General features: G+C 45.9%; 2 protein-coding genes across 7 annotated transcripts in view; one reads left to right on the forward strand and one right to left on the reverse strand.

Annotated features, from left to right (window-relative positions):
• Positions 1-7,113: 7,113 nt before the first annotated feature.
• On the forward strand, positions 7,114-8,187 carry LOC133217253 (acrosin-like; the record flags this gene model as incomplete). Its single annotated transcript, XM_061362562.1, has 2 exons — positions 7,114-7,351; positions 7,616-8,187. Coding segments are annotated over 2 exons (708 nt in total), but the record flags the coding sequence as incomplete, so codon positions are not given.
• Positions 8,188-9,295: 1,108 nt separating this feature from the next.
• The window catches only part of GOLGB1 (golgin B1), a 45,506-nt gene continuing 37,843 nt past the window's right edge, over positions 9,296-16,958 (reverse strand). For all 6 annotated transcript variants that reach the window (XM_061362574.1, XM_061362575.1, XM_061362579.1 and 3 more), the window contains 5 exons: positions 16,023-16,181; positions 15,791-15,888; positions 14,727-14,861; positions 12,177-12,282; positions 9,296-10,995 (listed from right to left, as the gene is read on the reverse strand). In XM_061362574.1, coding sequence (XP_061218558.1) covers positions 10,861-10,995; positions 12,177-12,282; positions 14,727-14,861; positions 15,791-15,888; positions 16,023-16,181 — 633 coding nt within the window. In that variant the 3' untranslated portion in view covers positions 9,296-10,860. The remainder of the gene's footprint in view (positions 10,996-12,176; positions 12,283-14,726; positions 14,862-15,790; positions 15,889-16,022; positions 16,182-16,958) is intronic.

Consider the following 16,958-nt stretch of genomic DNA (forward strand, 5'->3'; position numbering starts at 1 on the left):
CCTTGCATCTGCCTTGCTAGCCTCAGTCCCTCACACAGGCAAGGCACCCAAAATAGTTAACTTTTGAGCCCCAGCACCTCTTCTGTAAAACACTAAGTGAAAACCACAGTCATAAAACACTGAGTGAAAACCACAGTCGTCAGGCACACTGACTCCACAGTTCAAATGCGCACGTATTCTAATGCAAATCAGTACCAGTAAAGTACGGTCCCCTGCTTTAACCTCCCTTCTGCCACTGTGATGCAATGCTTATTTACCTGAGGTTGGACTCCTCAAGTTTCTGTCTGTTTTCCAACCTTTTCATCACTTCCTAGTGTGCTAGAGAAGGTTAAGAGAAAAGCTGCCTGTGCTCTTACAGTGCTGGTACAGTGCGCTGTGTGGTGTTTATGTCTGTTGTAGGGTAAAAACGGGCTAAAATCCTAAAGTGTGCAGGGCAGAAAAGGCTGATGCTGCTGTGCTGTGGCTTGTACAGGGTGTCCAGAGAAGCCTGGAGGAAGTGATAGGCCCACAAAGAGGAAGTTAAATAAAAGTAATGTGAAATCTAAAACTCCCGCATTTCATTTTCAAGGTGTCAGTGAAAAAACACGATGAAAAGGTGCCTTCCAAACAACACAGTTCCTACAAAATTAGAAACAAATAATGAGATAGTTTGCTTCTCCCTGCACAACAGAGCCATCATTCTCAGCAGAGCTCTCACATCCCACCACCTATTACTGCCTGTGGTGCTGAGGAGCAATGTTGTTCTTACTGAAGCTCAAAGCAGCTTTTCACTGGGACAAAGATGGATCAGAATGAGAATGTGCAGCTAAGATGAGGCTGCTGAGCCCTATTTCACATCATTGCAAACATCACATAAACCTGTAAACAAACAGGAGGGAAGAGAAAAGCTTTGTCATGGATCCTCATTTAACAGCACACTTTTATTAAGTGCTTCTTGACACCGCTAACTCCTGAGTGCCACAACCATACAGCACAAACTAGCCCCAAGTGCCCAGGACAGTTGCTTTTCGTGCAAGAAAATGCTTATGCTGAACAAGTCATTGATTGTACAACACGAAAAGCTGTCAAGTGAATCACCTTCCAGTTCAGCACAGGCACTGCTCAGTTCAGTTGCAAGCTACCCTTACCAACTGTCTAGAGAATCCGCAGTGTGAGACCAGAGAGCAAAGACAACAGAAACTAAAAGAGCACAGCAGAACACAGCAGGTCTGCAGCGTAACTCCACTGTGCTTGTATGCACTGACACTAATCTTACGACAACCTGAATATAGTCAGTTGCAAATAGAAGCAGGTGAACAATATATAGCATGATAAAACAGTACCTTTGATCTCCTTTTGCCCCTCAGTAATTTATTGGCATCTCTCACTCCAAACATTTTGAAAGCTTGTGTCTCATTTTTTGTTAAGGATAACCCAAGAGCAGTATCCAGCTGGCACAGGGCTGGTCAACAGGGCAGTTCTTTGAGCAGCTAGCTCAGCTGTGGGTGCTTCAGGATTTTAAAGACAACTGCAAACGGGTCTTGACCACCTCTTGTCCACAGCCAGCCACCGTGCAGCTTGGGAACCATGACAAACCTCAGACTCTCATCACACCACAAGGCTCCAGACGCTCTATAATGATGAATATCAGAGTAGCAGCTCAAACTTTTAGTTTGTTCCGTTTTTCCCCCTGAAAGTATCCACTACAGCACAAATACAGGGCTGCCACACCCAACAGTCATGCTGGTTGATTTAGAAGCATGTTTCTTCAGAACCTCAAGCACAAGAGGAACAAGGATGACCCAAGAGCAGACTGAGAAGCAAAAGCTGAGCACTGTCAGCTCACACAAGCTGCGTCAGGAAGGAAGGAGTGCTCTTCGCCCACCAAACCCCTACGTTTTTTGTTGTTTCTCACTTTCCGTTCTCAACCCCCACTCAGCTTTCTTACCTTAAAGGTGCACCAGCTCCTGCTGGCAAACTTGCTGCTTTCTGCTCAGACACCTGTTGGTAGCAGCAGCTTTTGCACACCAGCACTGTGGCTGACTCCCAGTTCCTGGTTTAGCTTCAGCTATCTTCGCTTCCTGTGTCCCAGCCCCCAGTTCTGCTCTGTTATGAGCACCAAAACCTGCCCTGGTGGCTGTGTTTCCCTTGCATGCTGCCTGTGCTCTGCGGGGCTGACAAGGCATGTACCAAGGATCCAAACTGCTGACTCCATGCGCAGTGCTGGATGGGGCACAATTATATTTCTTAGTGTGCAAAACCAGATTGTGATTTCCATCTTCATCTCTTCCAGAAAACCATTCTGCCGTAAGAGTACAAGACAGTTAAAAAGGCTGAAGCCCCTGGGCTTCACAGTTACAAGGAGATCCAAAGAAAGCAAGCTACTGCTTACAGAGCTTGTTATGGAATTTGACTCAGTGCTTTAAAGCACAATTAAAAATATATATACAGACAGACTGACAGACAGACATATACACATACATGAAAGATCTCCCAGGACAAGAAAAAAAAAAAACCACAACAAAAAATGAAGATTAAACTAGGAAGAGGGAAAGCATGTAGTTAAAGAATCCTATGCACTTACAGATCAAACTCCTTGGTACAGTGCTTACTGATGGGAAGTGCACATTTGGAATGAGTAGCATGAATCACACTAGTTTGACACTAGATAAACATCTCAAAACAAAATAACTTCCTTTCCGAATGAGCGAAGCAAGAAGAGCTCCTGGAGGAGTCATTTCTGTTTGACACAATGGCAAAATATCATGGCTTGACTTCGCGAACGAAGATTTGGGAAGGGCATTTACCCACGCTTACTACAAGCGCGCTGATGACTAAGAAGGCCAATGTGGGATAGGCAAATCCGGCTACAAAAAGCACAGCAGAAGGTCTCCTTGGGTGGAACAGGTGGGGCGTGATTCTTCCTGCGTTGCCTTTTCTCCTCGAGACTAGTTCTTCGTGAACTCTCCAAGGAGTCAGCGGCATTATGTATGGTGTGCCTCCAAGTCTCCCGACTGGAGGCCAAGGTGGACCACTGATGGTAGTCAATATGGCCAAGGCTAAGGTATTGTTTCAGGGAGTCCTTGTATCTCTTGTTTGGGGCACCTCTCTTGCGGCTACCGGTGGCAAGTTCACCGTAAAACACGATCTTGGGGAGGCGGTGATCCTTCATTCTAGAGACGTGCCCTGCCCAGCGCAGCTGCAGTTTCAGCAATGTGGCCTCGATGCTGGTGACCCCTGCCTGTTCGAGGACAGTGACATTAGACACATAGTCAGTCCAATGGATGTTTAGAATTGTACGGAGGCAGCGCTGATGAAAGCGTTCCAGGAGTTGCAGGTGATGACGGTAGATGACCCATGATTCAGACCCATATAAAAGAGTAGACAATACAATGGCTCTGTAGACACTGATCTTTGTACTTTTCTTCAGGTGTTTATTACACCAGACTCTTTTATGGAGTTTTCCAAAGGCTCTATATGCCTTTGCTATTCTGTTGTCTATCTCTCTGTCGATCGTGGCATCCGAGGAAATGATGCTTCCCAGATAGCTGAACTGCTGAACTGTCTTAAGCTCTGACTCGCCGATGGTAATATGGGGATGGCGATAATCTTCTTGGGGTGCAGGTTGGTAGAGAACTACTGTCTTCTTCAAGCTGACTTCCAGCCCAAAAACCTCAGCCACCTCCGCAAAGCAAGATGTTAAACGCTGCAGAGCTGCTTCTGTGTGGGCAACAAGGGCGGCATCATCAGCAAAGAGCAGTTCACGGACAAGATGGTTTAGGGTCTTAGTGTGGGCCTTCAGTCGCCTTAGATTGAATAGGCTACCATTGGTACGATATCGAATATAAATGCCGTCTTGTTCGTCGAGGTCTGCTGTAGCCCTTTGGAGCATCATGCTGAAGAAGATTGTGAATAAGGTCGGTGCGAGAACGCAACCTTGTTTCACACCATTGGTTATTGGGAAAGGCTCAGAGAGTGCATCACCATACCTGACTTGGCCTTGCTGATCCTCATGTAACAGAATAATCATTTTCAGGAACTTGGGGGGGACAACCTAATCGTTCTAAGATCAGCCACAAGCCTTTCCTGCTCACAGTGTCAAAAGCTTTGGTGAGGTCAACGAAAGTTACGTATAACCCCTTATTCTGTTCTCTACACTTTTCTTGCAATTGTCTGAGAACAAATACCATGTCTGTGGTACTTCTATTAGCCCTGAAACCACACTGGCTTTCAGGTAGAAGTTCTTCTGCGATGGCAGGTACTAGTCTGTTCAATAGTATTCTTGCAAGAATTTTACCAGCAATGGAGAGCAGAGTTATACCACGGTAGTTTGAGCAGTCTGACTTGACACCTTTTTTCTTATACAGAGTGACGATGATTGTGTCACGAAAGTCTGACGGTATTTTGCCTTGTTCCCAACAGCACACAACTAGCTCATGAAATTTAGCGTGGAGTGCTTGGCCTCCATGCTTCCATATTTCAGGTGGGACTCCGTCAACCCCAGCTGCCTTGCCAGTTTTCACCTGCTGTATGGCCTTAAGAGTCTCTCCCATGGTAGGGGCTAAATCCAATTCGTTTTTCACCGGATGTTGCAGAATGTGCTGGATTCCTTTGCCTTGAACTACACGATTAGCACTAAAGAGGGTTTGAAAACGTTCAGACCAGCGATTCAGGATGGAGATTTTATCTGTAAGAAGCGTTTGGCCATCTGCACCAAGTAAGGGGCTTTGAACCTGGAATGTGGGTCCATACACTGCCTTCAGAGCCTCATAGAATCCTCTGTGGTCACCCAAATCTGCACATAGTTGAGTCTTTTCTGCTAGGTTGACCCACCACTTGTTCTGGATGTCTCTAAGGTTCTGTTGGAGTTTGCTACATGCAAGACGAAAGGCTGCTTTTCTTACATGGCAGAGTGGCTGAGCGAGGTGTGCTTGATGAGCAGATCTCTTTTTTGTCAGCAATTCCTGGACCTCCTGGTTGCTATCGTCAAACCAGTCTTTGTTTTTCTTTGAGGAGAACCCAATGGATTCTACAGAGGACTGCAGGATGCTGTTTTTGATATGTTGCCAAAGCGCTTCAGGAGAAGAATCTGTAAGTTGGTCTTCAAGCCTAGTTTGAAGGTTAGCCTGAAAGCTGTCCCTCACTGCAGCTATTTGAAGATTATCAACATTGAGCCTCTTCCTTGGAATGCCGCCCCTCTTAGGTTTGGGCTTGAAGTGGAAATTAAGTTTGCAGCGCACAAGGCGGTGGTCTGGCATTCTGCACTAGGCATCACTCTGGTCTGGCAGACATCACGAATATTTCTCTGGCGCACTAAAACATAATCAATAAGGTGCCAATGTTTAGATCGTGGATGCATCCAGGTTGTCTTCCAGCTGTCTTTCTGCTGGAAGATAGTGTTGGTGATGGTAAGCTGTTGCTCTGCACAGAACTCTAGTAAGAGACGACCGTTATCATTGCAGTTGCCAACACCGTGCTTGCCTAGTACTCCTTTCCAGGCTTCAAAGTTCTTTCCTACTCGGGCGTTGAAGTCACCAAGGATTATGATCTTGTCTTCTATAGGAACTTTCTGAGTGAGGTGACGCAGGTCGGAGTAGAATTTTTCTTTTTCTGCAGGGTCAGCTTGCAGAGTTGGAGCATATATGCTGAAGAGAACAACGTGTTGCTTATTGTGCAGTGGAAGACGTAAGGAGATAATACGGTCGGAATGACCTATCGGCAAATTTTCAAGTTTGGAGGCTATGGAGTTCTTAATCATGAAGCCGACTCCAGAAAGATGACTTTCAGTTTTGGGTTTGCCTGACCAGTAGAGTGTATAGCCAGCACCATGTTCTTTGAGGCTACCTTCCTCATGAAGGCGAACTTCACTGAGTGCAGCGATATCGATGTCAAGTCGTGACAATTCATGGGCAATTAGCGCAGAACGGCGCTCAGGACGCCCACTGTTCACTGTATCAAGCATGGTTCTGATGTTCCAACATGCGAGTGTCAATCTGGACACACCTTTGGAGGCAGGTGTATGCCTTTGTCTCTTTGTCTTTAATTGACCGCAATAGAAGATGCCCGTTGGCCGCGGCTAGCCAACCAGGTGGAGGGGGAGATGAACTTTGGTTAGGCCACCTTTTCTAGGCCTCTCTCCATATGGAGCAAGCAGTGCTGTCCTTGAAAAAGGCTGCTTGGTCATTCAGGATGCTGCCGAACAAGACTGTCATCTCCTGGGTCAGACTTGAGTGACCAATGTCCTGAACCGCCTGCATGCACTTCCAGTGCACCTTATCACCTGCCGTTTCGTCCCTCGCCTGTCGCTGCAGGGCTTTGCAAGTGTGGGTAAACCCTTCGGGCCTGCGCAGTGGATTTATTTTAGGTGAGGCACAGCGTGCGCAGAACTGGCCTCACCCTTTACACCTGAGGTTTATCTGCCAGGGCCTAGCGAGCTTGGACGGTGACAGCAAAGTCCTCAGGTCGTAGGTTTAATTAGAGTATCCTTCTCTTAGATGGATGGCCTTACAGGGCTACACGAGCTCCATCTGCCCGGGTTTGAAGTTGGAGTTGTCCTTCTCCTAGGATGGTTGCCTGAAGGCTAGTGAGCCCATCCTGCCCATGGACACACTTTGTCTGACCCTTCATTTGAGAGCTGACTGGCATGGGAGACCCTACCGGAAGCATAAGCCACCACCAGCATAACTCCCAACTTCACAAGGGCACGCAAGCTCTTTCCCCACGACAAGGGGGTGTCCGTGAAAGAGAAGGCAAAATATACAGGGCTTAGAATAGAACAGAGTAGAATAGTTCAGTTGGAAGGGACCTACAGTGGTCACCTAGTGCCTGACTACTTCATGGCTGACCAAAAGTTAAAGCATTTTCCATATTAAAGACATTGTCCAAATGCCTGATAAACACTGACAAGCTTTGTATTTAAGTAACTGTTCCTTCCTCTTATCAGTCTGTTTCTCCCCTTTATCAATAGCCTATTGTCCTGGTACTGCATGGCAAGCTTGACAGGTATTTGCAAACAATGCTTTCTGTTAAACAGGCAAAATTCCTTTATCCCCTCTTGCACAACCCCCTTGTATGACCCCCTTGTGCAACTCCCCTGTACATTGGTCTACCCTCTGCATCACTGAGTGGTGATCGGGGCCACCCAAACTGTCTGAGCTGGGCCCTGAGGTCCAAGTACACACAGTTAAGCAGGTGATTGCTCATGAACTCTACACCAACATCTCAGAGGGGAACGACATCGCCTTGCTGGAACTGGACCAGCCTGTCCAGTGCAGCGACTATGTTCAGCTTGCCTGTGTGTCCAGCGCCTCACTGGCAGTGTCCCAGCTGACAGACTGCTACATCAGCAGCTGGGGTTTGATGGATGCAAGATGTGAGTTCCCAAAAAGCAATCGTGTCCCCATGGCAAGCTTAGCACATGGGGGGCATGGGCCAGGCTCCCCGGCAGCAGAGGCGAGAGGCAAACGTCAGGGACATGTGCCCCAAGAGATGGGCCTGACCCACTGTGCAGAGCAAGACAGAAGGGACACATGGGTCCAATGCCTCTCAATGGGCAAAGCCATGTGCTAGGGAAAGGGCTCACCCAGACAGGGCAGGAAAACTGGTCACGAGCTGCTGTTTCTTTCTGTGCTCACAGTTGGAAAAGTAGCTGCTAGCGTGCAGGAGGCCAGGGTCTATCTCACTGATATCAACACCTGTAACAGCAGCCGGTGCTATCCAGGGGACATCTTTAGCCACAACTTATGCTCCGGGTACCTGCAGGGTGGCAGTGACTCGTGCCAGGTAGGGGCGTGCAACAGGTCAACCCCCCAGCAGCACAGGCAGCCCAGAGCCCGGCACATGCTTTGCCTGGCAAGTCACCTCCCACCCCAGCGTCCCCAGCGCTGCTGGGGCTTCCCTCCCCTCTCCCATCTGCAGCTGCTTGCCCAGTGCCCCTCTCATCCCAGGTTACTCTGCTCAGGAAGCCCATCCAGTGCTCCTGGCAGCCCAGAGCTCCAGTTCCCAATCCTGGAACATCCGTCTTCCACACACCCAGGATACCTGCGCAGAGATGAGGGAGAGCCCAACCTCACAGCCCCGCAGTCCCCTCCAGACAAGGCTCCGTAGGCTCTGGCACCTGAGCAGAGCCTCTGTGCAGTGAATGCAGCTCTGGCAGCTCTTGAGAGAAGGAGCCAGCCGTAGTGCTGCCAGTGGCCACCAACAACACCCTCATCCTCTCTTCCGCTGCAGGGTGAAGTTTAACCATGACAAGTGCAAGGTCCTACACCTGGGTCGGAGCAATCCCAGGCACAGCTACAGGCTGGGCAGAGAAGAGATTCAGAGCAGCCCAAGGAGAAGGACTTGGGGGTGCTGGTCAATGAGAAAATGAACATGAGCCGGCTTCAGTGTGCGCTTGCAGCCCAGAAAGGCAACCATATCCTGGGCTGCATCAAAAGGAGCATGAGTAGGAGGTCGAAGGAGGTGATCCTACCCCTCTGCTCTTGTGAGACCTAACCTGGAGCATTGTGTGCAGTTCTGGTGTCCTCAACATAAAAAGGACATGGATCTGTTGGAACCAGCCCAGAGGATGCCACGAGGATGATCAGGGGACTGGAGCACCTCCTGTATGAAGACAGGCTGAGAAAGTTGGGGCTGTTCAGCCTAGAGAAGGCTGCGTGCAGACCTCATGGCAATCTTCCGATATCTGAAGGGGACCAGTAAGGATGCTTGGGAGGGACTCTTCATTAGGGACTGTAGTGGGAGGACAAGGTGTAATGGGTTCCAGCTGTAACAGGGGAAGTTTAGATATAAGGAAGTTGGATATAAGGAAGAAGCTTTTTACTGTGTTGGTGGTGAGGCACTGGCACAGGGTGCCCAAGGAGGTTGTGAATGCTCCATCCCTGGTGGTGTTCAAGGCCTGGTTGGACAGAGCCTTGGTTGAGATGGTTTAGAGCGAGGTGTCCCTGTCCATGGCAGGGGGGTTGGAACTGGGTGATCTTAAGGTCTTTCCAATCCTAACTGTACTATGATTCTATGAAATGTGCCCAAATGCAAAGACAAGTAAATCCAAGCAGGTCTTGTTTTAGTGAAATTGCTTTCATTATTAAAGTGCTATTTCCTTCTTTTGTCATGGCAGTAAAAGCTGCAAAAGGCTGAGGACAGAGGAAAAAGGTAATCCCCAGTGCCATTCAAATAATATGAAGAAACAGAGCTTCTGTTATCACCGTACACAGAAGTGTACACAAAAGTGACCTACAGTCCTGTGATGGTTTTGTAAAAGGTATGATACAGCAGCTCTATATCCTTCATCAGACCTTACGTGACAGTAATATACAAATTTCACCAGAAAAATAATCTTTATTATATATACATGTCCCAGGAAGCTATAGGCAAAGTATCTGGTCTCTCAGTTTTATATAGTTGAGGAAGTCCACACAGATAATCAGGGGTAGTGCACAAATGGATATGTAATGCCAATGTTCTGGACCTGCCAGAAATCCAGTTATTTTACCATGATGAAATCATGTCAGCCTCAAACAGGCTTTGTTTACTGGCTAGAAAAATCTTACTTTACCAGCAATATCAGAAGCATTACCTCTTTCCCATGGGAAAAAAAAAACCATGACTGTTAATACTATAGTAAGAGGCAAATAGAATCCTTCTAGCAAGTACTCTGAACAGAATGACCACTTGGTCTCTTGACAGAGAACTTGACTGGAGCTATCTTCTTTGCGTTCAGCATTCTCCCCTTGGAACAGGGTGGTCTGAATTTCAGGACATATTCAAAATTTCTTTAGAAAAGACAGATTTCCATGTATCCTATAAGATCAAGTCCATTTACATCAGCTTGCTTTAGATCCAATGACCAGCACTAGCTTTCTACAATAGGCTTTTCCTAATGCAGAGATGTCAGAAGGTATTGAAATTGCAGTCCTCTCCTCATCATAGGGAAAACAGCTTATTTCTGGAGCTTCTGCTTTTGATTTGGGCCCACACTCCACCTTCTGGAACCATTAAACACAGCCTGCACAGCTTTAATCTCGTGGCAAGGCTTCAGTGGATTAGAATGCTGCTCTGATTTCAAGAGGTATGCAAGCACCTTCCCTCATGAGAGGTGCAAAAATGCTGTAACTGGCAAAGTCATTAACTTAGAGCTAAAAAGTTTTTTCCTTTTCCTTTTCAATAGCTAAGTTACTTAAGTTATTTTACAAGCTTGTCAGGGCAGACATATGACTGCTTCTAAATGGAATGCTCAGCAGGTCTGGATATACTAATTCTGGGCTTTTTTCAACAGGAGACGCAACTAAGCAGGAATCGCAATTTTGCAATTCAATTCATGTTCCTTAAAGTGTCCACAACTTCCTTAGGATATGAATTTTAAGCAGCACTGAGCCACAGAGCAAATCTAAGGGATGGAAGAAAGGAAGAAGCTGCTCTTTCTTGTACCTACCTGCAGGGTTTCCCCAGTCCAACTCACTGACCAGTCTAAGAGCGGGAAGGTTCTGCAGTTCCTACAAGTGCTGTAGTACTGCAGCAATTCAAGACTATTTTTCTTATTCCTACCACAGCACAGTACTATCTAAAATGAGTGGTGCTAGCTCCAGGTACAGGAAGAAATGCTGTCCTTGAAGCCTGTAGCATGAGGACCCTGGCTTAGAAAACACCACTCATTTAAAACACTGAAGGAACGGCATATGTCCTGGAAACAGATCCCAAGCATCAGCCCTGGCTGCTGCATACTTGGACAGCAACCAACCTAGGCGCAAGGTGCTGGGTGCAGCTGCTCCTTACGGGCTGACTTGGAAAAGGAAGGCAATTGAGTGAAGTGCTACCACGTCAATATAGAATGCAAGCCCTCATTACAAGGAGGGTTGTGGCTCCAGAAAAGGCTGTTATTCCTGTTCATAGGTGGCCTGTAAAGCACAGGAAGAGAAGGACATGGATAGCAAGCAGATACATGGCCACTAGCAGAGGCAAGTGCGTCCGAGAACGGAAGAGAGAGCGTAACGGGCGTCGTAGTCCAAGGATATTCCGAGTCTGGAAGAGTAAAAGAGAGATCAGTCAGTACCAGGAATGGGTATGTCCCCAGCTGCCTTCACCCAGAGCTCTCCAGACCATGAAGGTTAATGAGCGTGAATCTTCCCAAACCTGTTCCATTTGACCTCTAGAGCAAATCCTCTGTGAAATACTCCCCTTCCCCTGCTCTCTGCAGGTTTCTCATGAACCAGCTTTCTCCAGTTCTGCTTGAGAAAAGGCAGCAGAATGCAGAACATCTCCCTTTAACATTTGGTCCCTATGAATTTATAGGCCCTCCAAGTGAAATATAAACAAATGGATCAATGGTACTTCTCTGCTAGAGCCTCGAGCTACTAGGAATAAAATTATTATTTGCTGTTTCACACTTGCAGTGAAAGGACTTCTGAAGCTGTTGAACCAGCTGTTGTAGAGTGACTTTATTCTACAGGGCTCTTCCAGGAGTCAATGTAACATCAACTGGCAAAGTTCCAGTAGAAAAAACAACAACTGTCTATTCTGGTCACAAACCCCAAGCATGAGCATAGAACAGCATCCAGTTATGGATGGCTCTTGTCATAATTCTGCTGATGCTGCTCTTGAAAGCATCACCCCCAAATCTTGGAGAGACCAGAGGGAAACTCTTCAGCAGGGCTTCATCTTTAGCAAAACAGGAGAGGTTACTGCCAGGCTGTCATCCAGCAGTGAAAAAGCAGCTCCCCACTTCAGCTTCCAGGTTGACTGATGCAGGTTTGTAAGACCGTGAGAAAAATACGACATGGTTGCTAAAGAAAAAGGCAGATTATCCAGACATTACAGATGCTAGGGCCAGTAACACAAACATTTGTTATGCATGAGATTGCACACTGTTTGCACAGACTTTGCATATTTGCTCACCACTGAGGCCTTCCATATTCTACAAGGAACACAGGACCATGTTTTAGGCACAGACAATGCTGGCCTACACTTTAATGAGCCCTGAAATTTAGTCTGCTTATGCAGACTGTAGCACAGCCATGATAAGAACAATATGTGGCTTTTGGCTCAAAAAACCAGAGCAAGATGAGCAGAAACCTACACAAACCCTAAGGATTTACATGTGCCTACGGAAGAGATTAGCTGCTACAGGTTCAGAGCTTTCAGTTCACACTTTCTTGCACCAGCCAGGGCTCACATCACTGACAGCTGTGGATATAAATTCTTACTTTGCTGTAATTATTATCCATGGAGTCAATCAGCAAGGAATGCTCTTGACTTGGAGTCATATCAACGTTACCACTTAAGGAAGATGTCCACTCACTTGACTGCAACCTGGCACAAAAAAAACATGAAATGAGAATAAATTTCTTGTGATAACCCAAACCAACACTCCAGACAAGCTCAGGAAAGGAGTTATTTCTTCAAACAGAAACCAACCATTGCAAGCTACCTGTGGCCTCACTTGACAAGAACTGGTTTTGTTTGCACTACTGTAGTGCCTGCTGAGCTCAAGCTGTGCAGAAGGACTGGGTAATCCTCCTTTCTCCACCAGGAGACTGGTGAAACCATGACAGAGAAGGCATATTGTTCTTGCTCAGTGCCAGCCACTTCCTGTGTCCACTGTTATAGCTCTAGTCAGAGGGAAGAGTAAAACTTCCATCTGCATGATGTGCAGATTACCATTCCTCTCTAGTAGGACAGCTCAGCTGCTGGCAGCGGAGTTCTCCCTAATTTATATCCTGTCACTTCAACTCATTGCTCTTTTGGTGCTGTCTGGCTTGGTTTATTTTTAGCTTTTCTGTCTTTCAGAAATTTCAAGCTCTTTAACTTAACTGAGGTTTCTGTGTTCTACTGGGGGCCTCCAAGTGAAATTTCATAGTGTGTGACTTGAAAGAAGCCAGGCAAGATGATTTAACTGTGTATTTTTAATTCTATGAAATTATTTTGGAAACCAGCTCTGGTCCCAGTAGTGCTGGTTCTAGCTAACTATTTTCTAGTAACAGATATTCAAGATGTATAAGATACTATTAAATGATGGAATGCAGAAGCAGCACTGTCAAATCTTCAGGCTAGCTTTAATTAGTGAAGTGAAACCAGCTGTAGGAGGCTTACATAGAGTTTGATGCTAGAAGAGGCTACACTTGTCTGAGTCATGTGATCACCAGGGAACCAGGGCCTAGACATCTTCCACATACCATTTTCCTTCTGAATAAGCATGTGCCAGAAGCAAGCCATTGCTTTCATGTAAAAGACTCCAATAGTGAGGTTTATTTTAACTTGCACAGCACAAGTGCCTACAGTCAAGTTACATGATAAAACCCACTTTTAGAGTCAATGAGGAGAAACAGGCATTTCTATTATGTGCCTCACTGCATACTCATCCTAACATCTAGTGTAGGTCAGGTTCCTTTTCTCTGCTGAGTATAATGGCATCTGTCAAGTAACCTGAGATACATGTGTTTTGAGTATAAACGGCAAGGCTTTGGTAACGGAGTTGCAAGGCAGAGCTGTGTGGCAGCAGGCCATGGAGTGCCCTGCACCAGTCACAGCTGGCTCGGCAATGTGTGATGCCTTACTGTGTGCCAAAACTACAACCAGAGGAGCATATGGTGCTTCTGCTCAAACGTATTTAACAAAGGGTAGCGACTGGGAAGGAGGAAATGGTTAAGAAACAAGGAGCAGCATTGATAAGTCACTACATACTGATCCCAGCCTCCTATGCTGCCCTTTGCCTCACAAAGGGACAGAGTGTAATGTGCAGTGCAAACAAGGGGGCACTAGAAAGGGGAGAGGAAAGGTGTCTAGGCTGAGTTGAGCTTGGGAAAGGCAGGGAGGGGGAAGTGTTTTTCTCAAGTGTTTCATTGTTTCTCAATATTGAAATTAATTAAAAGTTTATGTTAATTAGCAATAATAAAAATTGAGTGACATTCTGTAGTGGTAGGACAAGGGGTAATGGGTTAAAACTTAAACAGGGGAAGTTTAGATTGGATATAAGGATGAACTTCTTTCCTGTTAGGGTGGTGAGGCACTGGAATAGGTTGCCCAGGGAGGTTGTGAATGCTTCATCCCTGGCAGCGTTCAAGGCCAGGTTGGATGAGGCCTTGGGTAATATGGTTTAGAGCGAGGTGTCCCTGCCCATGGCAGGGGGGTTGGAACTTGATGATCTTAAGGTCCTTTCGAACCCTAACTATTCTATGATTCTATGATTCTTCAAGTCCAGACTGTTTTGCCCATTACACACAGGTGCTTACTGAGGACACAGATCCCCTGGAAGTATGAAAACTCCTCTTTTGCCTTTACCCAATTTGCAAGTCTCCAAAATATATTTTCCAGCAGTTAATTTAACTCAGTGAAAAAACTGGCATCTCTAGTCAGAATTTGTCTTAATGTCTAGTCAGTTGTCTCATTCTGTCTTTGTCTACAATTGAAGGATAGGCTGAACATCAGGAAACATGTCTTTTTTTTTTAATGTAAGGGTGACTGAGCACTAGCACAAGCTGCTCAGGATGACTGTGAAGTATTCATCCTTGGAGATACTAAGAAGCCATCTGGACATGGTCCCGGGCAACTGACTCTAGATAGCCCTGCTTGAGCATTGGACAGGATGACCTCCAGAGGCCCTTCCAACCTCAGCCATTCTGTCAGAGACATGGTATAGTTATTTCTGTGCCCCCAGTGACACTCAACAGTAGGATGTAATGCAGTGCTAGATGAACACAGAGCTAGGATCACCATACTTCTACGGTGACACTGCCTGTTTGCCCAGGCTCCCTCACCTCCTGATCTGATCCTGTGCTGCAGACAGTGCCTCCTCCACAGCAAGACGACGGTCCCGTTCTTCCTCCAGCTGCTCCTCCAAATACCTCATATCCTGCTTTGTGCTGCTATGTAAATGTTCTGTTTCAGACAACCTGTTAGAAAATAACCAAGCATATGCCAAAAAAGGACTAATTCGTAGACCATTCTATTTCTATTATATTCATCTATGCAGGATGTGAACAGACTCCAATTCCCTTCCATTTCACAGAAGACTTAATAATAGTTTAATATATTTCATAAAATCATAGAATCAGTGAGGTTGGAAAAGACCTTTAAGATCATCAAGTCCAACCTTTGCCCCAGGACTGCCAAGGCCACCAATAACCCATGTCACTAAGGGCCTCATCTACACGTTTCTTGAATGCTTCAGGGAACAGTGGAATTTAAATTATTTGGAAAGCAAGAGAGAAGGGTAAATCTCTTGAAGCTTCTGTGTCACATCAAGAAGGTGTTCTTTGGCTCTGGCATCCATGGCCCCACCTCCTAAAAATTATTTTGAAAGGGTACAAATAATCATGTAGTAGATCTTAGTTTCAGAAGGTTACTAGGAATCATGTGCTAGGTCTTAATTCCAGACACTCTCAGGCTAACAGCCTTGAGACCAGGACCACTGATATACTTCAGCAGTTAATGAAGACCCAGCCCATCAAATCAAAGATGATCATTTGGCTGGTGATGGTCAACAGAAATTGCTGCTGCATATTGTCCCTTCATATTTTCATTTTCATCCATCCAAAGGGATAGACAGAGCCTTGGGCGACATGGTCTAGGGTGACAAGTCTGTGCACATGGCAGGGGGGTTGGAATTAAATGATCTTAAGGTCTTTTCCAACCCCCAAATTTCTATGATTCTATGACTAATGACAGCTGTCATATAACAGTTCCTCCACTTTCACAAGGCCCTAGTGTGAAAACAGGTTTTTCCAGCATTCAGACAGTAACAGAAATATGTTCATCACTAGTCCAAAGACTTCTATCAGGACTAAAACCTCCCACTCCTGTTTTCTCAGGTGTTCTTTACCTCAGTTGCAACTCCTGCAGTTCTGGTGTGTAACTGCCTCTCTGAGGCTCATTCTTTTCTTGAGGTGCTCCTGGAGCAGCATCTGTTGCAAGCAACTCCTGAAAGAAAGCATGAATGTATGGCAGATACATAACACTGAATGAAGAGGATAGAAAGTAGCTGCAATGCTACAGTTAGTGAAGCCATTTGCAGCAAGCTTTCCCCTCCCTTGCACCAAGACGACCACCCTTACCATGCCCTTGTCTGCAGACTGCAGCTCCTGGAGCTGCTGCTCAAGCACCAAGCAGCGGTTTAGAACTTCACTGTAGTGCTGATGGCTCTCACAGATATGCCGACTGCTACCACGTAACTGGAGGGAGAGAGCATTTTTCTCCTCAAAGACCTGAGATAGCTGAGAAGAGGACACAACTGCTGAGTAAAGAACTCATATTTTTGTGAAAGCAAAATTGTTCTTTGTGTAAGTGAGGGTAAGAATTCTATTGAGAACATGGGAACTGCCCCACTGCATGTTACTAAGGTCCACAGACGAGTGATAATATCCAACAGCAGCTTGTGGTTTATGTTTCCAGAAAGGAGTCTCAAGACATCAACACAATATACAGAATAACATAAATCTTTCCTAAGTCTTTCAGAAATATGATCAATAAATTATGATTTTATATTCTAACCTCCTTGAATGCAACTCTGAAGATTGATAAATTCTGAGTTTTCCATTTCACTGTGGAAATTGGACAGCTTTGTCTAAGAATAATATTGACAACACATGGATGTTTTAGTTGTTGCTCAGTAGCACTTACCCTCACTAAGGCCTTTTCAGTCTCTCATGCTGTCAGTGAGGAGGGGCATGAGAAGCCAGGAAGGAGCAGAGATAGAACACCTGACCCAAACTAGCGAACAGGATACTCCTTACCACAGCACGTCATGCTTGGGATAGAAACGGGGGAGTTGCTCAGGAGCTGATTGCTGCTTGGGTCATGCTGGGTATCAGCCAGTGGGTGCTGAGCAGTTGTATAGGGCATCACTGTTTGGGATTTTTGTTTTGTCTCTCTCTTTCTGTTATTTCCCTTTTTATTGTTATATTAGTAGTAGAATTAAATAATACCTTATTTTAATTATTAAACTATTCTCATCTCAATCCACATGTTTTCCTTTTTTTTCCAATTCCACT

This window comes from Neopsephotus bourkii, unplaced genomic scaffold, assembly GCF_033783945.1.
Source record: "Neopsephotus bourkii isolate Nb327-2 ecotype Australia unplaced genomic scaffold, CSIRO-AGI_Nbou_v1 NB_1128, whole genome shotgun sequence".
NCBI classification, from domain to species: Eukaryota; Metazoa; Chordata; class Aves; order Psittaciformes; family Psittacidae; genus Neopsephotus; species Neopsephotus bourkii.